The sequence below is a fragment of the Gadus morhua genome, chromosome 19 (assembly GCF_902167405.1).
Source record: "Gadus morhua chromosome 19, gadMor3.0, whole genome shotgun sequence".
In the NCBI taxonomy this organism is placed as follows: Eukaryota; Metazoa; Chordata; class Actinopteri; order Gadiformes; family Gadidae; genus Gadus; species Gadus morhua.
This window is the reverse complement of record NC_044066.1, coordinates 10,470,806-10,495,529: the sequence shown is the minus strand read 5'-3', so window position 1 is coordinate 10,495,529 and position 24,724 is coordinate 10,470,806. Positions and strand designations below refer to the sequence as shown.

The 24,724-nt window shown below is 43.5% G+C and overlaps 3 protein-coding genes across 3 annotated transcripts in view; 1 reads left to right on the top strand and 2 right to left on the bottom strand.

The window, feature by feature from the left end:
- LOC115532050 (cytochrome P450 2C5-like) overlaps positions 1-4,497 on the bottom strand; it is a 5,036-nt gene extending 539 nt beyond the window's left edge. Inside the window, exons 1-8 of the mRNA XM_030341514.1 lie at positions 3,805-4,497; positions 3,491-3,653; positions 3,076-3,228; positions 2,631-2,791; positions 2,051-2,224; positions 1,623-1,761; positions 1,086-1,273; positions 597-738 (exon numbers count right to left, since the gene is read on the bottom strand). Of these exons, the coding sequence (XP_030197374.1) occupies positions 597-738; positions 1,086-1,273; positions 1,623-1,761; positions 2,051-2,224; positions 2,631-2,791; positions 3,076-3,228; positions 3,491-3,653; positions 3,805-3,984 (1,300 nt within the window). The 5' untranslated portion in view covers positions 3,985-4,497. The remainder of the gene's footprint in view (positions 1-596; positions 739-1,085; positions 1,274-1,622; positions 1,762-2,050; positions 2,225-2,630; positions 2,792-3,075; positions 3,229-3,490; positions 3,654-3,804) is intronic.
- Positions 4,498-4,779: 282 nt separating this feature from the next.
- ptpn11a (protein tyrosine phosphatase non-receptor type 11a) lies at positions 4,780-19,775 on the bottom strand. Its single transcript, XM_030341513.1, has 16 exons — positions 19,401-19,775; positions 18,719-18,841; positions 16,970-17,164; positions 15,894-16,086; positions 15,057-15,173; positions 14,654-14,767; positions 14,403-14,499; positions 13,951-14,048; positions 13,405-13,563; positions 12,416-12,547; positions 10,904-11,058; positions 9,569-9,636; positions 8,866-9,017; positions 8,369-8,484; positions 8,041-8,146; positions 4,780-7,939 (listed from the first exon to the last, which is right to left on the bottom strand). The coding sequence occupies exons 1-15, from the start codon at positions 19,412-19,414 to the stop codon at positions 8,077-8,079; spliced, it is 1,803 nt and encodes a 600-aa protein (XP_030197373.1). The 5' UTR covers positions 19,415-19,775; the 3' UTR covers positions 4,780-7,939; positions 8,041-8,076.
- A 757-nt stretch (positions 19,776-20,532) lies between these two features.
- On the top strand, positions 20,533-23,952 carry tmed2 (transmembrane p24 trafficking protein 2). Its single transcript, XM_030341837.1, has 4 exons — positions 20,533-20,905; positions 21,471-21,663; positions 22,205-22,312; positions 22,400-23,952. Exons 1-4 carry the CDS (start codon positions 20,726-20,728, stop codon positions 22,522-22,524), a joined length of 606 nt encoding a protein of 201 aa, XP_030197697.1. The 5' UTR covers positions 20,533-20,725; the 3' UTR covers positions 22,525-23,952.
- Positions 23,953-24,724: the final 772 nt, after the last annotated feature.

The following is a 24,724-nucleotide window of genomic DNA, read 5'->3' as shown; positions in this document are numbered from 1 at the left end:
TGTGTTTGCATGCGTGTGTTTGTGTATGTGTGTTTTTTTGGGGGGGGGGTATGGTCTTTGTGCATCTGCTCCTGAACTGGCTATACGCCACACTGCTAATCGTTAAATTAGTTGTAAAAGCATTCAGCTCAAACCAGGGTAAATATCCGGTTTCTTTGTACTTTTGGTTAAATTTAGCAGTTTGCTTATTAAAATGCATCTGTTTGCCCAAGGCGAATGACTGATTCTTTCATCACACATTTACATAATTAAGCACAAGTTATGCAAACACATCATTACTCACAGGAGCCGATGCTGAGACTTGTAATCCCAAGACAACAGAAGTTATCTTCTAAAAATATCCTAATATGGCGCACGACTATAATTATGCAAACAAAAATGGCAAACAATGTTTACTTTTAGGCCAAGTCAGGATCGCTTGTTAAAATCAGATTCATAAATGCTTTGGGCATGCTTAAAGAACAGACCGAGATTAAGGGCAAGGTAAATTCCCAAAACACAAGGGATGAAAAGATTTGACTCATTATTTTTAGAATATATACATACTATACAATCTCGATGTAATGTTTGTCACAGGGGGGAAAGTAGTTATTTACCAGCAGAAAATGCCAGGTAGGCCTCAGGCTTCCGGAAGCTTCCGTCCTGATCTAAGAAGTGTGGAGGATAGAAGTCTGATGGTCTCTCCCAGTGGGGGCCCTCAGACAGCACAGAAGTCAGGTTGGTAATCACCAGAGTCCCCTGGTCCCAAGAAACACACGGGTGAAGTGGTAGGAATGCAATGACTTTTTGGAAGAAAAATGAAAGTGAAGGAGAGGACACACTTAATAACGTAGTAGATCAGCCACATACTCTAACGTGTGTAAGAGAGACAGCGTGTCAATATGTGTGTGCGTGGTCAATGAGCTCAACCACCCATGTTCGTAGTAATGTGCATGTGTTCATGTGTACCAATGTATGCATACAGTATTTATTTACCTCAACTATTTGTAGCATTGAGTTACAACAATAGATGATGCTTTCACCAAAAGCATTGTCGGCAGTCAAACACCCTCACCACCCGTGAACACGTGTCCCACGTCCCCCACCTCTGGGATGCGGTAGCCCTTCAGCGTGGTGTCCCTGGTAGTGGCGTGGAACACCCCCACTGGGGCGATGTTGGCCACACGCACCGTCTCGTGGAGGGTGGCCATCACAAACGGCATCCTGTGGCGATCTTCAAATGAAATGCCGACGCGGCCCGCCAGGCCCTCGTCCAACTCCCTCTGACAGCGGGCTGGGGGGGGGGGGGGGGGGGGGGGGGGGAGGAACATGTGGATGAAGGAGGAGCTCAAGGCTGAACAGTGTGACCTTTCACCCTGCCACGATGGACTCGGTTTGGAATGGTTGGACGTTATGAATGTAGCGGTTCAGAGCACGGTTTTGTCCTTAGTGGATATCTAGTCTTGCCAAATAAAAACATTGGATAATTTTGAACAAAAGGGTTGAACAGAGGAGAAAAAAGACCACAAGTGGTTAATGAGGCATGAAATATGTTGTCAAAGGTACATACTGTGCATCGTTAGCATCATTAGCTAGTTGTTGGCTAAAGCGTTGTGCCGGTCGGGGTGGAGACAGAGGCTCACCCTGTATGTCCCTGTGCGTGGCCAGGTAGAGGATGCCAGAGAGGATGGTGTTGGCCGTGGTGTCGGTGGCGGCGAAGTGAAGGTCAAGCAGCAGCATGACTAACCGCTCCTCCTCCAACAGGCAGCCATCTTGTGTACTCTAATAGTGAAAGACAAATGTCAAACATGGGGTGTTTTACGATGAATCTTTCCTCATGTTCATTTACTTTAGCATGAAGGAGCTGAGCAACCTCAGTTAGTTGGTACAATAGCTTTCAAGCCGGACACCTGGAGATTTTTCGCAGTATGAACTAGTGGAGGACAATCAGAATGCACCCATGGACGAGGGGTGAGAGCAAGCATTCACATGGAGATCTTAGGCACACAAGTCTCTGCAAGAAGCCATTTGGGAGAGCAAGTTAGAGTAGAAAACTTGCTGAAGGCCACACCTTCTCCATCTCATCCAGATAGCAGTCAATGACATCTCGCTGTTCTCCGGGGACTCGGGAGGACTTGTGCTGCTTCACGACGCCCCTGACATGATTCTTTATGATGTCAAAGTTCTTGAATACCTTCTGGAAGGGCAGTGGAAGCCCTCGCAAAGCCGGGAACCCATCGTAGATCTATTGGAGAGCAGAGTCAGTTTGACGAATTAGATTGTTGAAACAGGACAGATTACCGTCAGATCAGTCTTGGCCTGAAGACTGGACTTTGGACCGTGTTTTACACGATTAGGTCACTGATATTGATATTCAACTGAGTATAAGGAGAACCTGTCTCACACATATGGAAATATGTGTGAGACATTGTCCAATGATTGATTGAAATAAATCAGCTCTCAATGAGCTATTGAGGTCAAGGAGCCTTAAATGGGGGAATATTAAACTTCAAAACTGAATTCATCATTGACACAACACCTGGTGGTAAAATAGGGGATCTTTGAGGAACAGTACAGCCCTAGGAGAAAGCAGTGCATCATGGGAATAATCTCCATGGATAAGCCCATCTGTCGCGGTGCTGCTAACTTACTGCTGCCCAGGCCCCATTGGCCACCTGAGCGTTCTCCTTGAAGCTGTTGATGATGAGCTTGTGCATCTCGTCTTTGTACTCAAAACGCTCTCCAAACAGGACAGAGCAGATCACGTTGGACGAGGCGCTGTGGATCAGAAACGAAGGATCCACTGGATCCCCTAAGCACAAAAAAGGACATAAAATCAAATCGACCACAAAAAGTGATGTTGAGGTTATTAAAGGGCCGTGATAACATGCCATTTCCAAAATGTATCAATTTCTGACATCACAAGTGGGAGATACACGTTGGTTGAGTCAGGGAGGTGCCTGATTGGTTGATCAATATATCTTACATCTGGGTGGACACTCCCTCTTGTGATGTCATAAATGGCTGAAAAGGCTCGTTGAATAACCCACCTCACACCTGGTGGTCAAATAGGAGCCCTTACAGCAGCTTACTTACCCAGATGGTTTTCTAAGTGGCTGCAGATGTGATGGGTCTCCTCCAAGATCTTGTTCTCCATGGTCTTTTTACCCAGACCAAAGGTCTTCATGGAGGCCAGGGCAAAGCGCCTGTGTTCCTTCCATGTTGGCCCATAGTTGGCCATGATCAGCCCTAGAGGTGGGAGGAGGAAGTACAGCTGAACAACACTGGGCTTTCAGAGCAGAGACATGCCAAGATACTAAACTCCTTTAGGGGCTTTTACAGATCGCCTTTTTATCTTCATGTTTTATTATTTACAATAATGATTTACGCTCTCTATCCAAATGATCATCATACATTGAAGACGCATACAATTTTGAGGATATGTCATTTATAAATCAGTCATCTCCTCTGTGAAGACCGCTAGGGAGATACGGAGGAGGCCAGAGCCAACCTTTATTCTCCGTCACATGGTTGATCATCAGGCCCTGGGGCCGGCCGGCGAAGTCTGCTCCCTGAGTCACCAGAGCCTGCCTGATGACCTGCAGTCCGTGCAGAAACACTGCCGGCCTGTTGCCAAGGAACAGACTGTACACGTTGCCATAATGCCTGGCAAACTAGAAGAGACATCAGTTATGATATAGAAATATAATACTAATGTACTTTATTACCGGTACATTACAACAGAAGAATAAATACAATATTTTATTATAAAGGGAGGTGCTCTAGCATAATCAGAATCTGAAGTACCAAAGTATCACCAAATACCTTGTTGAGGTCCCTCAGTGGGTTTGTCGTGCTCAGCTGGAGTATATTCCCAAATACTGGAACAGGATCGGGGCCTGGAGGGAAATGCTTGGGCCTCCGGGGCTTCAGTTTCAGCCAGAGGAGAACACAGATGATGACAACAAGAAATATCTGCATTATGGAGTATGTGGTGGTCATCATAAGGCTGTCCTTCCAGAAGTACGTCCTCACAGCAGAGCGTCCAAACAGGATGTCCTCACATGGTTTTACACACTGCAGAATGTTCTCAAAGATTGTCCACACTGCAGAATGTCTTCAAAATATATTCCTCGCAGCTGTAAATTCTCACAAGATTGACCTAACACAGAATGTCCTATTAGCACTGTGAACAGAAGAGAATAGCTACCCAGTACGTTTGCTAGTTAAGTCTACCAGAAAATCCAAATATTTCGTAAGATTTATTTTTGCCTCTGGCTGGAGCTTTCTTGGTTTTGTTTTGACAATGTAATTATCCACAAGAATCAGGTCAGTTCCATTGTTTTTGTTATATGGGGTTCTCTGTTATAACTGGATTATGCTAAACCAATAGAGAGCTCAGCTCAGTCTTGAGGGCTTTGAAATTTGTTATCCTTGACAAAAGACAACACGATCCATTGTTCAAGACGTTAAATGGGTTTCAAAGTTCTAAATAACATTTATTGAGTTAGGTGATAGGATGCTTTTAGGTAACATTTCTTTGAAACACTGCACCACAAATGGGATTATCAGATGCATTTAGAATATCTTGCAAATATTTACATTTTTCTGTAGCCTCCATTCCTATAACTATTATAACTTTGTGCATGTCAAATCATCAGAGCAAACAAACTCAACATCCATGGATTCATTGTGTTCATTTTAGTTTTGGCCTTTAGCTTATTCCTAATTAAATCAGTTAGTTTGTAATGGTCCAAAACTGAATTAGTGCATGCACACACAAACCACCACACAAATGAATGAGGCATGAGCTAGCCATTTATTGTTATTGAAGTTAACATGGTTAACTGCATTGAAAGTCATACAATACAATAAACCTCATAAGTGTTTTGCAAGGGAGACGCCTCTCTTTGTCAGAGAGAAACCTGTCCTGTAGGAATATACATACATTATATCTTATTGGCAAGTAGATATGCTTGGTAAGTACATTGTCCTCTACCAGGTACTCATGTACAATATACATGTTAAAAAATATAGTTTGTTTGCATTGCAATCACGGTTCCTCCTCTTCTTTTTGTTCAGGTGATGTTCAGGATGACAAAATTCACATTAATGTGTTACGAGTTCTTGAATGATCTAAAGAGCACTGTGTTGTTTTCAATAGCTATCACATACACATAAGCATATGCATAGAAGGCACATCTATGCATTGTAATTGCTTATAATATTAATAATAATTATAAAGAATGCGTTTTTTCAATGTTCTGTGAATTAAAAAAAGAAAAGCCAAGTCATCCAGGAGTGTGAGTGTCTCACAAAGATGGCCATGGCCGTACAGAGCAACACCTCCGGACATAAAGACGAGACAAAAAAACACCACAAGGACAAGGCCACTAAACAGCAGAAGGACACGCGAAACGGACGGACAGACAGACAGACTCATACATCCTAACGATAACAACAAATGAAGAGGAAGAACTGAAAAACCTGCAGACGGGACAGTAGCACGTAGAAGCTCAGTCAACTCAATGCGTATGATTTAAGACGAGAAGGAACTAAAGAGAATACGTTGTGTCGTACAGAAATGGATTCAGGCTTCAAGGAGTCCCTTTGAGACGAGCGTTAGGGTGGTGTTGTGCTGGAGGGAAGCGGCCAGCCGTGAAGAAACACTGATTTAAGGTGGAGATCCGGCCGGCTCCTTGGAGAGGGTGGACCCACACCCGCCTCCCCGTGGGAGGAGGAAGCCTCCGGGGTTGGGGAGGGGGGGGGGTGGAAAGGCCTCTGAACCCTGGATGAGTGAGTGTTGAGAACGGCCCCTTAAGGCGGGTCGGCCAGGAGTCCGTACATCCTCTCCCCGCTCCAGAATATTCCCTTGAGACGTTTCTTTCCAGGGGAGATGTCGCACAGACTCAAAATATCGTCAGAAAGACTGACTTTCCCCCCCCACCCCCAAGGCGCAAATAACATCACAAAAACACGAATGGAGCAAATGAGCAGAAAAAAAAAAATGACAATGTACAGCCGACATCTGAGAATGAAGTGGGTCGGCGAGTCTTCATCAGTTAGAACAACAACAACCATAATAATAATAATGCACATATAGTATCAGCCCTGGATTCATCGTTCCCAGGAATACTGCAGCTCACTGGTAAAGTACTCGGTTCTCTATCAAAAAACAGTTTAATGCTTTTAGTGTGACGACATTTCATAAGTAAAAATAAAAATACTACTAGTAACCGATGGGGCACCAATGGCATATAAAACCGCCATCTCGAATGTTTAATGCAGTGTGTGTGTGTGTGTGTGTGTGTGTGTGTGTGTGTGTGTGTGTGTGTGTGTGTGTGTGTGTGTGTGTGTGTGTGTGTGTGTGTGTGTGTGTGTGTGTGTAAACATTGGGGTGGGGTTGTTTGTTTGAGTGGGGCCCTTTAAAGTCCCATCACCACGGCGACAAAATGACAAAAAAAAACTCTTGGTAAATGTCACCGCGACAACGTCAGACAGCGACCGTGGAAATGAAATACATGTGGAGGTACGCTCCGAACAGGCAGCGAAACGGGCCTCCTTCACTCGGTGAAGAGCGGAAAGAAAACAATGTAATACGATTTAAAAATGAAAACCAATAACCCAACTCATCTTTTGGCAGCGGTGTGCCCATGGCGTTGCCCGCAAGCTCTAGTGAGTAACACACCGACGGAGAATCACACCTCGACTGAAAACCCATTTTTAAGTGTCAAGAAATGAACGACTAGAAGTGCAGGAGTGTTAGGGGGAGGATACGGGGGCACGGGGGGGATGCATGAATATTATGAAGATTATACATTCCTTCTATCCCTAACATTATTGTTTCATGTATCCATGATGGCGTAACAAGGCTTGAAGTAGTGGCGGTGATGCTGCGCAGAAGCAGCAACAGAACATAGCGTTAAGGACACTCGGCTTGAGCTGAAGGGAATGGTGACAGACGGACGGTTCCATCGGAACAAAGACGACCTCACTCTGGGGGGGCGGTGCAACCGGAAAAAAGAAAGGGTAAAAGTCTTAAGACTGGCCAAAAGTCTGAATGGATCAGCTTTCGTTCCAAGGCAGTTCTTGAGAGACATACATCCTCATGTGTAGGAGGGCGAGTGAGGTTAGCATATGATACAACTGTTACTATAGAAACACACAACGCGGCCGGTCAGTGATGCTTCAATCGTTTACATTGGTCTATAAAATACAGGTAAAACTACATTCCCCAGTGGTGTCGGGGGGACTATTATGCTTCTTCCTCCTCAGCGAAAAAACTATCGACGGCCATGCCGCGTCACCGCTGAGAAGGCCAACCGGGCGGAAAAGATATCTGCGAGGAGATGTTGAACGAAATCATCGGTGGATTCGGCACGAGCCGACGTCTTTACCTCTCGACAAACCTCCTTTCTTTTCAACTAAAATCTAAATTGGCGTACATTTCCTTTGGTTAATTATAAAAACACCATAATAAACAGACAAGAGTAAGTACACAGAAAAACAAAAACAAAAAAGGGCATAATGTTAGTCAGGGGGTGTGGGCGGTCGCGGTGGGGAGGGGGGCTTGGTGGACATTCCCGCGGTGGTGGATCGTTCGCTAGATGCAGCCCTTGTTGCGGGGGTGGGGGTGGGTTTAGAAGGCGACCCCCACACCGTGGTTAAGGTTGGGTTTTTAGCGCGGCCGCCCCCCTTCCAAGGAGGCTCCTCTGACAATCACAGTGGTTTAGAATACACCTAGAGCAGGGGGTAGAGGGGCAGAGAGGCTCTGGTGTTAGGTCTACCTCTCTCCCTCCCTCCTCTCTCCCTCCCTCCCTCTTGCCCTCTCTCCCCCTCCCCTCTCTCTCGTCGATGTCATGTTGTTTTCCATTGTTTTCTATTGTTCCATGTCCGCAACACGGTTTCAAGTCTCAGGCGTCAAGGTGTGGCTGGCAAAAATCGTTCAGGTGTCAGGTTCCTGGAGGACGAGGGGAAAAAGACAATCCAGGGCTGTGATTGGCCAGAGCTCCGTCAGAGGTGGTGGGTTTCGATTGGATGTCGTCGTTGCGGTGTGTTTACCTGGAAATGGTGGCTCGCCGGGTTCCCTGCGGCCCCTCATCTGAAGCTCTTCTGCTGCTGCATCAGACCCACGTTCTCATACACCCTGGAGCTGTCCTCCCTCATTCTGCACACGCAAACGCAGACACACACACACGTTAGTTGTACGCCACAACGAAGATTCCTTGAAAGCTTTGCATTGGGTGGGACACACACACACACACACACACACACACACACACACACACACACACACACACACACACACACACACACACACACACACACACACACACACACACACACACACACACACACACACACACACACACACACACACGGGACTCACTCTGTGCAGATGGGCGTTGGGATTGGCGTGCAGGGCGGCAGGGGGCTCTGCTCTCCGGTCAGGTCCAGCATAGAGTACTTGATGTTGGTGTACTCGCGCCCCTTGATCTTGCTCTTCTGCAAAGACGGCAACAAGGGAGGACGGTGTGAGGAAACCACGGTGGCGAGGTGGAGAGTAGACAACGTGCCCCTCGGGTCAAAGGTTAGAGGTCTTAATAAAGGGCATTTCTTCCAAATAGAAATGTAATAAATTCAGCCCACTAATTTTAAAAATGTGTTAATCATTATGACCGTTGCATTGAAAAGCTGCCAAAATAAAATACTTTAAAGACAACTAACTTAAATTATATTTTATAACAAATACCACATTAAATGGAGTAACCCTTCCTACGATAATCGGAAGTGCAGCACGTTAGCAGGACAATGACCATATTCAATGAAAAGGTGGACTGCTAACAGAGGTCCACCCTTTTGAAGTCATTAATGCCAGGATCCCACCTGCTCCTCCTCGATGCGTCTCTGCAGGGTCTCGATGTAGTGCTGCACGGCCATGTAGATGAAGCGGTACTGGGCCTCGGTCTGCACCATCCCAGAGCGCTGGGAGCGCACCATCTGGATGGTCTTGGGCACGTCGATGTCACAGTCCACCCCTTCAGGACACAAAGCATTGGGTGTCAACGCTTAACATCCCCACGGTCTCCCTGAGCCTTACCCAGGGATCATCTCTATCCAAAGTCCAGCTTTTCTAACTTTGCTGGGTAAATGAGGTCCACTGTGATACTCTTCCACTTAAAGGATAAGTAAAGTATCTACTTAGCAGGGGAAATTCAGCCTCAGAGTTAAAGGAAAATTGATAATCTGCACATGACAGACAAGTTTTTAGAAGAAACTGACACATTGAGTTCCATAGGAGCAAATGTCAAACATTCTCACTTGATCCAATAGAAAAACATTTGACTGAAAAAAAGGATTATAACCTTTGAAAGTGTCCCCATCTTACAGTTGGTACAGGAACTAGGGTTTTTTTTGTGGGAGAAATAAGGCTGAAGGGTAAAGTTAGCTGGGTAGCCTGAACTATACAGTGTTAACCAATACATTATGACATTTTCTTAAATGGTGGTTACCTAGTAAAATGGTTTGCATTGTAAAAGCAGTTCTACATACTGAAAAATACAAAACAATGTAGTTGACATATCCGTACCTTTTTCTCTTATCACATCTATTAGGATGTCGATCACGATGAAGGTGCCTGTTCGTCCAATCCCAGCACTAGAGAGGAAGAAAATGAGAAATCATTACATCACGGGCGATCAATACATCAACCGCCTACGGCCCGTGACCACGTTCCTAGGTCTAAAGAAATGGGAACTCACACAACTTATATTCCATCATATCAAACGTGCCTCAATAATCATAATAAAGTATTTTTGATCTAATCTTGAATCCAGAACCAGGCAGTGGTTTATATACTCCAGGGGACCTCCTCTATTCCAAAACATTAAAAGGTGACAATGTGTACGACCTGCGACCCTCTTGGTTGATACCAATTACTTGACAGTCTCAAAATAATAACATTAAGGCCGCTTAACCTCGCCCCTACAACTCACTGTGGGTGCCAGCTTTCACTCAATAACAACCAGCGGCCAAAGTCAACGCGCTAGGGTCGTGGCAGAACCCAGCTGCTCAACGCTCCTCTAAAATCTGCCAATATGAATACTGTTTTTAGCCCTCTTCTTTCGTTTGGTTTATTTTGCAGCTTTTCGTTTGGTTTATTTTGCAGCTGAAGACATAAGCTCCGCTAATGCCTGTCATTTGATACTCCTCTACACAGGTCAAGGACGCCCTCTGGAGTAACTACAGCCACTACAAGGAAACAGATTGTACACCAGGATGGTGTAAATTGAGTAAAAATGTCTGAAGACAATATATCAGGTACAGGGTGAAATTGTATGCATGGGATTGTCGTTGTGTGTAGCCATCAGTATGTACTGCAGATATCTAGATCATTTTAGTTTTTTTTAGAGAGAGAGAGAGAGAGAGAGAGAGAGAGAGAGAGAGAGAGAGAGAGAGAGAGAGAGAGAGAGAGAGAGAGAGAGAGAGAGAGAGAGAGAGAGAGAGAGAGAGAGAGAGAGAGAGAGAGAGAGAGAGAGAGAGAGAGAGGCGCCGTGTTCTTAAAGGTGACATATTATACCTCCAGGTGTGAGTGAGTAGCCGTTACAAGCTGTTTTGACATCGCAAGTGGGCGTGTCCACCTAGATGTATGACGGCTAGATGAGCAATATATATATATATATATATATATATATATATATATATATATATATATATATATATATATATATATATATATATATATATATATAAATAAAAGTCAATCGTATACATCGTCACCCCAAAGTTCAATGCAAAAAAAACATTGAATAGCCTAGAAGTCACCAGTCTCCCACACCCAGGTGTCCCCGGGCTCAGGTAGCGCAGCCCTGCTGTATGGGGAGGGAGTGTAACGGCATACTTTAGGCTCTGGGTGTCTGTATACCTGCAGTGCACCGCTATGGGGCCAGCCTCCAGGATGCTCTCTTGTTTCAGGTTGACCTCCTCCAGGAAGTCCAGCACACCTCCGGGGTCGGTGGGCACGCCGTGGTCGGGCCAGGCCCGGAAGTGGTACTGCCAAACGGTCCGCTCCGTGTTCCCCTGTTACAGTCAGGTAGAAGCCCAGAGTTACAGTGTGAGCTCTACTTCAGTGCATTGGTACACAGTCCTCAAAGCTTTTTTATTACTATTGAGTTTTACTCAATAGTAATAATAATCATTAATAATAGTGTGGTTTTCTTAAAAGGTAACATATTATACCACCAAGTGTGAGTGATTAGCCGGTACAAGCCATTTTGAAATTCTGCCTCTTCTGACATCACAAGTGGGCGTGTCCACCTAGATGTGTGCTGGATAGATCAGTCTACCAGCCTACCCAGTGGACTGTAGCAAACGTTGCTCATCTAGCCGTCATACATCTAGGTGGACACGCCCACTTGCGATGTCAAAACAGCTTGTAACGGCTACTCACTCACACCTGGAGGTATAATATGTCACCTTTAAGAACACGGCGCTATCCTTAAGACCACGGCGCTATCCTTAAGACCACTGCGCTATCCTTAAGACCACTGCGCTATCCTTAAGACCACTGCGCTATCCTTAAGACCACGGCGCTATCCTTAAGACCACGGCGCTATCCTTAAGACCACGGCGCTATCCTTAAGACCACGGCGCTATCCTTAAGAACACGGCGCTATCCTTAAGAACACGGCGCTATCTTTAAGAACACGCGCTATCCTTAAGACCACTGCGCTATCCTTAAGAACACGGCGCTATCCTTAAGACCAAGGCTCTATCCTTAAAAACACTGCGCTATCCTTAAGACCACTGCGCTATCCTTAAGACCACTGCGCTATCCTTAAGACCACGGCGCTATCCTTAAGAACACGGCGCTTTCCTTAAGACCACTGCGCTATCCTTAAGACCACTGCGCTATCCTTAAGACCACGGCGCTATCCTTAAGAACACGGCGCTATCCTTAAGAACACGGCGCTATCCTTAAGAACACGGCGCTATCCTTAAGACCACGGCGCTATCCTTAAGAACACAAGCAGCAGTCGTAGAGTGACCGGTTTCGCAACTGGAAGGGGTACTGGATCTGCCCAGGGCTCTTCTTAGCAAAGTGTTGAGGTGTCCCTGATGAAGACACCTCCCCCTAAGCGCTCTCGACCAGCTGGATGTTTCCTTGCATGGACACCACCATGCAATCATCAGTATACAGTGCATCAGTAGACGGTTGTGGGTTTGAATGGATGACTGGGTAATCGTAAAGGACTCTAATTGGCCACATGTTAGATAAGGGCTATATCAATGCACCCCATTTACAGTCCCTCCTAACATGGTGGCACATGACCTCCTGTGGTCGCGTGTGGAACTGCCGGTCTCCAGCGCTGGAGTAGGTAATGTGATGAACTTGTAACGACAAGCTCACATTACAAGAGGGTGATGAGCCTCTTACCTGTCCAACCTTGGATAGTTTGAGTTCTCTGAGCGTGTAGTCGTGGGCGGCTGTCTCCTTGACGTTTCGGACCCGCATGGCTCCGTACTCCTTCAGGGCCGACACGTCCGGCCAGTATTTCACACACTTACTCTGGAAGATGAATACATATAGATAAGAGTTACTGGTAGTACTGCACACATTTATTCTAGAAGATGAATACGTATACGTTTTTCCTCTAGTACTGCCCCGTTTACTTTAGAAGAAGAATATATAGGTTTTACTGGTACAACTTCACACATTTACTCTAGAAGATGAATATATATAAACGTTTCACTGCTCGTACTTCACACATTTACTCTGGAAGATGAATATATATATATATATATATATATATATATATATATATAAGCGTTTCACTGCTAGTACTTGACACATTTACTCTAGAAGATAAATATATATAAACGTCTCACTGCTAGTACTTCACACATTTACTCTAAAAGATGAATATATAATGTAAACGTTTCACTGCTAGTACTTCACACATTTACTCTGGAAGATGAATGTAAGTTTTACTAGCAGAACTTTACACATTAACTCTGGGAGAGGAATAGACACTTTTTACTGGTAGTACCTCACACATTAAGTTGCAAAAAACATGCTTTCGATTTCTTCCCTAGAATCTTATTCCAATTGTTTGCGTGTTCATTCATATTTTACTGGCAAAGGATCGTTGGAAATACCTTGTATGCAAATCATACAGATCCTTCATGCCACTCATTGCATAATTGTCTATCTTTGAAATCATTTGTGTTTAAGTTGATTATTAAAAAAGCGCACTGCTACACAAATAACAAAATAAAGAATGATATTTTCACTAAACTGATGTGTAAAACAAAATATATATTTAAAGAAAAAATGTGGGGCACTCAAAAATATTGCTGAAATGCTTTCTTCAACACAATAGTTAGATAACATAACGAACATTGTAGTCTTTGGCCTGGGCTTACCTTTCCCCTCTCCACCTCCTTGGTCGTCATGACGATGACCCTAGAGTTCTCCTGGAACACCATCCTCCAGAAGTCGCTGATGGTGTTCTGCAGGCAGCCCTGCGTGGCGATGTAGCTCTTCTTCAGCTTGGTGCTGTTTGACTTGGACTCCAGCTCGGGCTGTACACACACACACACACACGACGAATTAGGGCAGGTCAATAATTCTATGTCATCATTTATCGTCTTTGGACTGTATTGTATTAATCCTGATAAGAAGATATGCGACTAGTTTGATACTTAAAATGTTCATATACTTCACTGTAATGACCCCCAGTTAAGACTTAAGAAAAGTATTTCGATAATTCTATACACCAACTTCAAGTTTGGAAAATGGTTCTTTCAACACTTAAGAATCTCATCGAATCTGAACCTGACATTTACCAATGCAAGAATTGTTTAATGTACAGAATAATAAACCAGGGGGTTATTTTGTGTGTGTATATGCATGTACTGTATGTGCATGCGTCAGAGTGTTTGTGTGTGTGGAGGGTAGAGTAGAGTTACCATGATGTCAGTCACAACCATGATGAGATTAGCGTTGATGTAGTCGGAGCCCGCCTCAGTGTCATCGCCGTCGTTGAGCACCACGCGCGTGTGGTCGACTGCAGAGGAGAGGGGAGACCAACACACAACCCCTGTTAACATACTGGGATCATACAGGCACGTCAGGTGAATCCGGGTTAAGGTTGAGATAACACTAAGAGTTCAGGTGATGCATAACCTGTCATCATTAAGATGACAGGTCAGGTGAATTCATATTAAAATTAAGATACCACAGAGAGTACAGGTGAATTCATATACAGATGAAGATACTACAGAAAGTTTAGCAAAATTTGTGTTAAGATTGCACAGAATTCACGTGAATTCATATGTAATTTAGCTTCAAGGTGAACTCATTCAGATTAAGGATAAACAGGATCTCAGGTGAGTTAGGAGAACAGGATGGAGTTCCTTACAGGGAAGGATGTTTTTGTAGCGGTTCTTATTCTTGTTCTCTGCCCGCTGGCCCTCCTTGCGACTGTACAGTAACTTGCACTCTTGCTGTTGCAGCGTCTAAGTGGAGAGAAAGTGGGTACAGTGGGCATCATGACATGAGGGAGAGCTCATTAATTGAAGTAACCAAGTCAGTCGTTCACAAACTCATTCATTCATTGAATGAGAGAAAGGTATGACCAATCCGGCACCCCATCCTTGTGCGGGCCCTTACCTCGAACTCCTCCCAGAAGCCCTGTTTGACCTTGTCCGTGGCCTCGGCCAGCTTGCTCAGCTCCCTCACGCGGCTCTCGATCTCTGCAGCGTTGATGCGGGTCGTGTTGAGCGGCTGGGGAGCACAGCGACGTCATCAGTACATCATAATGCAGCCGGCTTTTAGCCAGAGCTACTGTGAATTATTTATGAGATCAAATGTGCTGCAGGTTAGAATTAAGAGCCATATTTGAGTGTAATTTGGGGGAAAAAGATGGCACAGTCATCCATCAGCTCTTAGGGAGTGAAATCCACTGTGAGAATATCTGTATGAGACCATTTAGATTTCAGGCCACTTCCGGCTCAGTTCTAAACAAGGGCAGGCGCGCCGAGATGGCCACCCATGGGTAGTCTGGTGGTGGTACCTGTTTGAGCTGGAGCACGGTTCCCAGTGTCTCCACCATGGGGTTCTTCTTGTAGTGCTCCACAAGGTCTGTGAGTGAGTCAAACTTCTCCCCACCACCTACGTCATACATGTCTTGCTGTAGAGACACCACACACAAACACATGGGTCTTTACATATATCGCTGTCAAAACATATAATGTCTTCCCATGCTTATGCTGATGCTTTGCTACAGTGTTATAGCGAACTAGACTCCAGGGCGGACTTGACCCTGATACGGTTTATTGGTCAACATCTTTCTTCTTCTTCTTCTCCATTTCTTATTTTAATTTCCTCCTGGAGGAAGTGAAGAAGTGTCATCTCACTTCTAAGTTAATGAAACTCAGTCAGACGCAAACTCTAACCATGGCCTTGCAGTCACTTCAATACAAAATACTGGGATTCCCTCTTTAACATTGTAGGAGACTAAAACCCATGCAATATTCTATCAACGTTCAAAACTAGGAAATTAACCTTTCTGGAGACTTGAAAACAATAACTTATCCATGCCATGACCCACTTGTGTAGCTACTGGCCCAGCACCCTCCCGATATTCTGTGCAGTAAAATAAGCAATACAGATTTCCTGCCCATGTCCAAAAAGTGAAATAATGAACAGTTCTCAATGTATATTTTTCTTAGACACGCTATTTCCCCTTTAAAAAAAACAACGCTCAACTGAAAAAACACAGCGGGTACTATGCATGCATACTGTTTATATATTTTAGTACACTATTTATTGTGCACGTTCCACTTGGAGCTCCGTATGGGGCAGGACCCACTGCTAGAAGACCACTGGCTTAAAACACAGAGGGGCTTACCTGACAGCGGATCATGACGTGGGTGACTTTGGGTTTGTTGTCAGCGCTGTCCGTCTTGTCGTCCCCGGTGCGCACAGACAGGACAAAGTCTCCCGGGTGACTCTGGCTCTCCCTCACCAGGAAGCTGCCGTTCTTACCCTTCTCCGTCAGCAGCTTCTCGGCCTCCCGGCCCGACAGGTGACCGTGGAACCATCTGACCGCACACGCGCACACACACACACACACACACACACACACACACACACACACACACACACACACACACACACACACACACACACACACACACACACACACACACACACACACACACACACACACACACGAGCATTGTTTGAAGATTAATCAAATGACAAGGGGCTAGAGAGTATAGTGGTTAGGGTTCTAGACTGACAAAAGATTCTCCAGTTCCAACGCCCGCAGTTTACCTTTCGAGAGAAGCCTTACCCCACCCTGCTCCTGAATGAGAAGTATCTAAAATAATTCCTGTCGCTTTGGATATAATCATAGATTTAAAAAGGACAGAAATAATGAATTACATTTTACTTTCAAATCACACTTCTTAAGTCCAAATAACCATAACATTGAAACAAGGACACAGATGGTTTGTGACTATTTGGCTTTGATTCTCTTGTAAACCCACCCTGAGTTTGGACGGCTGTGAGCACGTTTTACCTTTTGTGTGATCGTATGAGTATCGACTCTTGATAAAACAGTTGAAATTCTAAATGGTTGTAGAATGCAGAAATTTTCTTGTGGAAACAAGGCTATAATGCAGATTTAAATAAATCAATGAACCAAAGAAAGTTCAAAGTTTGATAAGAAACGCGTGAATTTTCATTAGTACAGTAACTCGGGCAAAGTTTTGATAAAGATTGCATATTTTCGTTGCATGAAGAACTTCCGACATGTTGCTCAGAGTCTGTATATTTATCTCCCCAAAACCGAAAAGTCAAGAACCAACAGCCATTCAAATCAATGAAACAAGTCAGGTGGCCTGGCGCAGCCTATGCTCCATGTCTCCCTCTCATGCACAGACGCGCGCTCACCCACACACGCATACCATTCCCACTCACCTTTCTGAGGTGGGGTCGGCACAGTTGAGTGGGTACTTGAGCTCGATGACGTCTCCGTTCTTCTCCTTGAGCTGCCCGTGGTGCTCCATGTAATACTGCACCAGCTCCGCCAACGTTGCGAACTTCTCCCCGCCATAGAGATCGTAGTAGTCCCCAGTGTTCTGGATCTTAATGTGGGTCACGGCGCCATTTCTCCTGCACAGCATTAAGAGATCCATTGTTCCACAGCGGGCTAACAAGCAGCTCTTCATAATAAAGTGAATATCAAGTCAATGAATGCCTTTTTTCCCCCTTCTATAAAAGACCTACTGTAAAAAGAGTGCCTAAGCAGAATCTCTTGTCTCTCCAAACATTTAACATTATGAAGGATGTAATTATAAATTTGAACCTGACATTTAAGTTACTTTTATTTGGGGGTATGGTGGTCGAGGTTGCTTGGTGATGAATATAGACGTTGGATTAAAAAATAACAGGGCCTTGAAGTGTCAGCTAAAATGTAATCTTCAATGTAAATGATGCAAGGTTTAAAAATAAAAACAGGATCCTTAAGCGTGGGAGGAAGTTACTAACTCGGGGGTTGAATCTAAAACGGCACATATCTGTCATGTTTGGTCAGCCATGTTTCATCAACTGTATTTGTGAAAACTGTTGATATTACCATGCTGTGTGGGGGGCTACAGAACTGGGAAAACAAAGTTAAATGACGGACTTCAAGTCAAGAAACCGTACGCTTAAAATATGTTTTTTTTGTTTTACATTTAATACCACACACACAGAGGACTATAATGTCTGACCCCTATTTAATGTCAAACATCAATGACTGAATAGATCAAATCCAAACAAACAGTCATTTGTAGTACTTAGGGGTTGAGCTCTATAACTAACATTTTTAACAAAAAGGTGGTAGCATGTCAAGCTCCTAGCACACGACTTAGCACTTGTAATGACTAACTTTATGATTGACTGACTTTATGATTTTCCATAAAACATAGCATTGTCTCAATGAGGGGTAGACTTCGGTGAGCGCCTAAACAATTCAACCTTGCTAAAAGTAACTTTTGACCTGTCTGGTTCCTTTTAAAATATGCAATAGAAAGCAAACAAAATCAAAATCATACTATTTAGGTGGGGGTTGACAGGAGTAAAATGAGATATATAAAAACGATGGATGAACCAATGGCCCATGATAAGGAATGAATGTTGGTTTGGGATTTTAAATGATGCTCTATAGGGGAAAGATTAACCACTAAACATATCAAGTAAATAAGTTCACCTGCAATTATTGCAGGTGAACAATGCTGTTACTTAAATAAACAAGCTGAATCTAATTGAGGGGCAGCTGATAGAACAGGTTGAAGCGATCATAAAATAAAGTTGGCCATGTTGGCATAATGTCTAATGTTAAAAGACTGCCAGGCGCATAACTGAAAGCGTGTAATTCATAATGCTTCATGAAAGTCTCTAGCCACAGGGAGTAACAATTCTCAGAAACATGTGGGCTTCAATTTTTTGCGAGTATTCATTTCTTGATTTTTAAAAAAGGACCGTGACTCAGGGTCAAATCAGCTAATAAACCAACAGAAAAGCATCTTGGTCAGAGCTTATTTCTATTTGAATGGGCTGTAGGACATATTTTAACATTGGAGGCCCACGATGACATTGAGTGTGTGTTGCCCAACATATTTGTTGTATACCCTTATTAGGAAGTGGGAGAAGGATGATCCAAACTTCCCGGGTAATACTGCTTACCGTACTGAGAGAGTAAAGTCGCCTGGGTTACTTTTACTCGGTCTGGCCAAGAAGCTCCCATCCACTCCGCGAGTCAACAGCAGATTCTCAGCCTCCACGCCGGTGATGTTCGGGTGGAACCACCTAACCATACGATAACAAGTTAAATGTCTCGGTTGCATATATATAAATATATATATATATATATATATATATATATATATAACGTTACACATGCAGGCACTATCGTCCCTATCGATTACATATTTAAGTTCAACCTCAACGCCTGATACCTAGCTCTACGTCATGTCCGTATTCCCTGGCTTGAAAATGAAAACACTGACAATAAATGTATGGATGTGGAATCATCAGCAGACAATACCGTAGCATGGAGACTACCACCACAATAGAGCAGTCCTGCTGTGCTTTAGGGCTAGAAGCACCGAATAACTACTTTGCATGCGTGTTGTGTGTGATTGTTTAAGTGTGTACTACCAAGTGGTCTTCGGTCGACAGTTATGTAGCCTTCATTAAACCTATGTACTAAGTTACCGGTTCACATCCTTATTGAATGCTTGGTACGCTTCTGTAGGAAGAGGAACACGATGCACGATCAATGTACCAGAAGGTTTGCCACCGACCAGTGTTGTTTACGAGCCCAACAGACGCTAGTCCCCATAACACTGTTTTCTGGTCCCCTTACCTTCGAGATGTCATTTTTTTCGCTCCTCACTTCCTCGCTAGGAGTTTTAATGCTTTTACTAGCTGGCGGACGTTTTCAACTATTGACGCCTTTCCTCACACAAAAAAGCGCTTCATTAGTCCACACCCAGTCAGAACCCGCATCAAAATACTGGCAGTGACTGGAAATGTTAATAACGTTAGCTAGGAAAAGTCTCTAGGCCTCGGCCCCAGAGACTTCAGAACAAGTCGATAATTGGACGTCACCAAACATGCGACACAATAAAGGGTTCGTGTGATTTATCGTCCAGTGTAGCCACAGTCCACCGGAGCCCCTCCCTTGTAATGAAAAACAACAGGGCCTCGGCCAACCGGCGTCCTAAGTGAGTTATATTAAAGAGGCCTATCACTTTCTCCGTGCGCAGGCGCGCTACGATACAACGTTTCGACAGCTCGGGATGCGTTCGGGAAATCTACTGGCCCTCGGAAACAGGGAAACTGGAAAACTTAGGAGGCAACCAAAACAAGCTTCGCAGACAAATATTTTCCATGTATTTAGAATAACCCCTCTTGATTAAAATCAATAATACACATTTTCTGAGCATTTTTATTTTCATATTTCATACGTTAGGATGACCGTCTTGGTCTGTTAGCAGTCAATACCAACACACACTGATTTTAATCCATAATGTTGGATTCACCTCTCATTCTTTAATTCAGATCCACATGCTTTCCTTCATAAAACACTTTTAGACAATTTTCATTAGATATGGAAGAAGTTTATAATTTCGATACAACTTGAAAACACACAAGCGTACACACAAAAAGTGACTTCGACATTATTGTCAGCAGTTAAATCAGCTTTACAATGATATTGTACATCTGAACTTAGGTAAGTATTATACAAGGTGAAAGAACAACAATATTGGACACTTAAAACAATGTCAGCCAATGTACTTTATGCAATATAACAAAAATAATAATAATATTGTTATTGATAAATAATAGTCAACATAATATAAATTGACCATTATTTACATATTTATTAATGCACTATTTTACAGAACTATTATTAACATTTTTGACCCTATGAGCTGTGAAGCCCTTAGTAGATTTGTCCCTCTCTGCTTGCCGTGTAAATCCGTATAGTACGTGGCAATCACACAGCATCAATGCGCTCGCTGCGCTATCACTGGTCAGAGAGCTTTCCTGCAACCACAGACTAGCCAAATAGGTTCAGAACCGGTGCCCTTGTGCTCAATATAACATCGGTCCTGGGTTATTTTTGTGACAGGACAACAAAATATCGTTATAAATTGACTTAACTCTACCGTACAAAGTCCAAAAATGTTCACTTTGTCGGAGCTCGTTGTGCTTCTGGCCGTCTTGTCGTCCACTGCGTCGGGGTATTTCGTTAGCATAGACGCCCATGCAGAAGAGTGCTTCTACGAGCGGGTCAACTCCGGAACCAAAATGGGTCTTATGTTTGAAGTGGCTGAAGGGGGTTTTCTGGACATTGATGTTGAGGTGAGATGCAACCATAACTTAATTGGAGGATTCTTCTTTAAACTTGTGTGTTTCAAGGCCTCAAGTGTGGACAGCGCGGTGTTGGGAACCTAAGTGCCCTGAATGTCTTGGCATTGCCTTAATTTGCCACGATCGGTGCCTGGGTCATAAGACCATTAAGTTAGGACTGCAGTTATATGCGTGATTAACATTACTTTGAGGCTGTCGATGGCGTTTCTTACGATGTTCACTATAGGAAGTGCTAGCTAGTGGCTAAGTGGTGCTAAAATTAGCCCCGGTGTTTATCCTTCACCTGTCATATAGTCCTGTCATCACTGTTCATTTTCATTATGAAAATATGATTTCTGAAGAGAACGTTGCAGTAGGCTACCCCCGTTGACAACATAGCTGTGATGATGTGCATATTGATGTTCATTTGAACGCCTAAACCGCGCCATATGTTATCACCAATGTGATATCACCGAGCCTGTGTGTGTGTTTGTGTGTGTGTGCGTGTGTGTGTGTATGTGTATTCCTCGGCAGCAATTAAAAATGCCCTGCCAATATGCTATTGTTTCATTTGCAGATAACTGGTCCTGACGGTAAACAGATTTACAAAGGAGACCGTGAGTCCAGCGGAAAGTACTCCGTTGCTGCACATATGGATGGTATCTATAAGTTCTGCTTCAGCAACAAGATGTCCACTATGACACCCAAGATCGTCATGTTCACCATCGACATTGGCGAGGCGCCCAAAGGACAAGACATGGAAACGGAAGGTAGTTGCGTATTTTTCTTTTCTTTTACGAGACTGAACTCTCATGTCCTACTTTATATATCCGTGCTTCACCCCCCCTCCCCCCTTTCCGTCTTTGATTCCGTTTCCTTTCCTTCTTCTTCCTTCCTTGCTTAACCTTTCCTTGGGAACTGTTTTACTCTTTCTAGGTGGTGACAGCTGGGACGGTAGGCTGCAGGACATGATAAACATGCTTTCTATTTCTTTTCTTTTTTGCTTGTGTGACACACTGCACCGAACTCTAGTTAACCACTGCTGTGGCCCTGCAGTGTGAACTAACATTGAGTGCTATACATTTATGAGTGAAAACACGTATTATTTGAATGGTTTGTGGAACGTGTGAAAAGGGCAGGTTTCCCCTAGTAGAGCATTTACAATAGTGGGTGTATCTGTCTTTATGCACGGGTAGTGTTTTTTTACACGGCGAGAACGTAATTACACGCATTGATTTTGGCTGTGCTTGTTTTGATCCGTTAAAACCGCCTCTTTAGTGAACGACTGTTTGCGTTCTGTATTTTTTTTAGCCCACCAAAACAAGCTGGAGGAGATGATCAACGAGCTTGCTGTGGCCATGACGGCTGTGAAACACGAGCAGGAGTACATGGAGGTCCGGGAGAGGATACACAGAGCCAGTGAGTTCAGCACAGCAGACATACAGAGGGGGTTGAATTTCAGAGAGATAAATACTGATGCATGTCCATTTTCCCCTCTCTTCCTAGTCAACGACAACACAAACAGCAGAGTGGTGCTGTGGTCCTTCTTCGAAGCTCTCGTGCTCGTTGCCATGACCCTCGGACAGATTTACTACCTGAAGAGGTTCTTTGAGGTCCGGCGAGTGGTGTAACGTGTTAAGCGTCCCCCCCCCTCCTCCTTCTGTGTGCGCTACTGTTCTCTTCACCTCCAAGATGGTTACTTTCTCTTTAGAAAGGAGACAAGGTGACGGCCCCAATGCACCACGGCGTAATGGAGTCTTTTTTTTCTCGTAATTTTCTTTTCCCCTGGTTTATTCCATATTTACTAATGTGGTTGTATAACAATTGTATTCATTTTGAACTCAAAAACATTCTTCCCCGCCCCACCTCAGCCTTGTCATTAACAACCCCTTCACCCGCCACCATTTCTTTTACTGAGTAGTTGTATACCTGGATTACTATTGAATACATTGCTTATGAAGATGTACGTTAGCGTGAATGACCGTTTGGTTCAGAAATTTAAAGTAATGGGTGAAAATGGATGGGAATTTAACTTATAATGCGCACTGATGGACAGCCATGAAAGGGGTCAGGGGTCATCGTCGGACCGGTTACCGGAGCCTCTTCTGGACGATGACCATTGCAAACAGGACAAAAATGAATGCACCATTTAAAAGGCTTGAAACGCAAGGGATATTAATCAAGGGTCCCCATATAAGTGTGTAAATGTACATAGAAAGGCTTCTAGTGAAAGACCCAGTCAATAGCAAGCCATGCTAGATATCGCTGGTTTCACTTTATTATTTTGTCAGCACGGCTAAACAGTTTAACACCCTTATGCTCAAATGTATGATTTCGCCTATAATTGCCCCTGGAAGTTTAGCAATTTCAGAACGTTCACAAAATGTATCAGCTTCACATCAAGCCACTTCAAAGTTCTTGGAAAATAAATAATTAGACTTCGTAGTTCTTGAGTTGAAACTGCACTACTTTGGGTGTTATCCCAAAGCCAAGAATACCTGATATGTTACAAAGTAATCAATGCTAGGTGCTGGGTAGGCTGTAACCGGATCATTGTAGGTTCTGCTTTAGTTGCTTCTCCTTTTTTAAAAAAGTAATTTGGTTTGGGTGGGGGATTTTAAGTTATGAAATGATGGGCAGTTTTGGAAGGTATTTTTTTTCTTTCTGTTCCTGGAGTGCAACCATTGTGGTGCAACATTACCTCTGAAGGATGCATTAGAATTGCATTATTTTCACAATTGACAAAATTGTATCCAAGGCATTTCTAATACCACCTTTTGCACCATCATGAATGTTGTCGTTTTTGAATATGCCTCGATTTTGTACATCACTTTTTCTGGTGGGTTTGAGCAGGCTTGAATGCTTTAATGCTCTGTACTCCTACTCCTCCCATTATGTGATTTACATAAAAGAAAAGGTAATTGATCGATCTGTACAAATGTAGAATGTTTGTCCGTGGAGAAAAAAAATGGCCCAGATTTTGTAATAAATTCAAAATTCTGTAAAATCCTTTCTTTTTGGTTTGTTTAAAAATGAAATAAAAATGGTTTTAATTAAGGGCTATCTGCTCATGAATGTCACGCCGGAATCTTCCATTTCATAGTGCTTGATACAATTGCGACACACCAGACATAGACATAAACCAGGCACAGACCAAACACTTATCTCACAATTACAGTGAGATAAGAGTTTTCTGCGGCCCGCTTTTGGTGATTATTTTTATTTGGGTCTATCACAGCCTATACACGCATGGAAGCATTTGAAGCTTGCTATGAACAGAAACGTTTTCAAACATGTTACTCAATTTAAGGTTAACCACACCTTTTCAGTCCTTTTGAGTTAAATATCGACATTCAGGCGTTTGCAAACAGTTTCAGGTGCCACCTGTTCTGTTTATGCTGTAACAATATCTGGATAGCCATGTTCTGTGCAATGCATTAATCATTCTAACAAAGTTCATTCCCTCAAATACCTCATAATTCGTTCTCTCTTTTAAATGATCAAACAGTAACATTTTTTATCTTAGTCGCAAAAAGCGCCATCATGCCTAAGCTTTATTATAACTGGAACTTCTAGTCAATCAACTGTCAGTCCGTGTGTGCGTGTGTACGAGCGAAGTTCTCCATTCCTTTGAAATATAACATAATTGTAAATGCATGAATAAAGATTATTTCCTGAATAATATCTATACAATTCTTAAATTGTAAAGAAAATACAATCTAAAATAAATACTCGTATGGCATCGCATAATGTGATCCACTCTAAATTGTTTAAATACGCATAAATTACGGTTCATCCAACCACCATGTTGCTTTTAGTGTTTATGTCAAT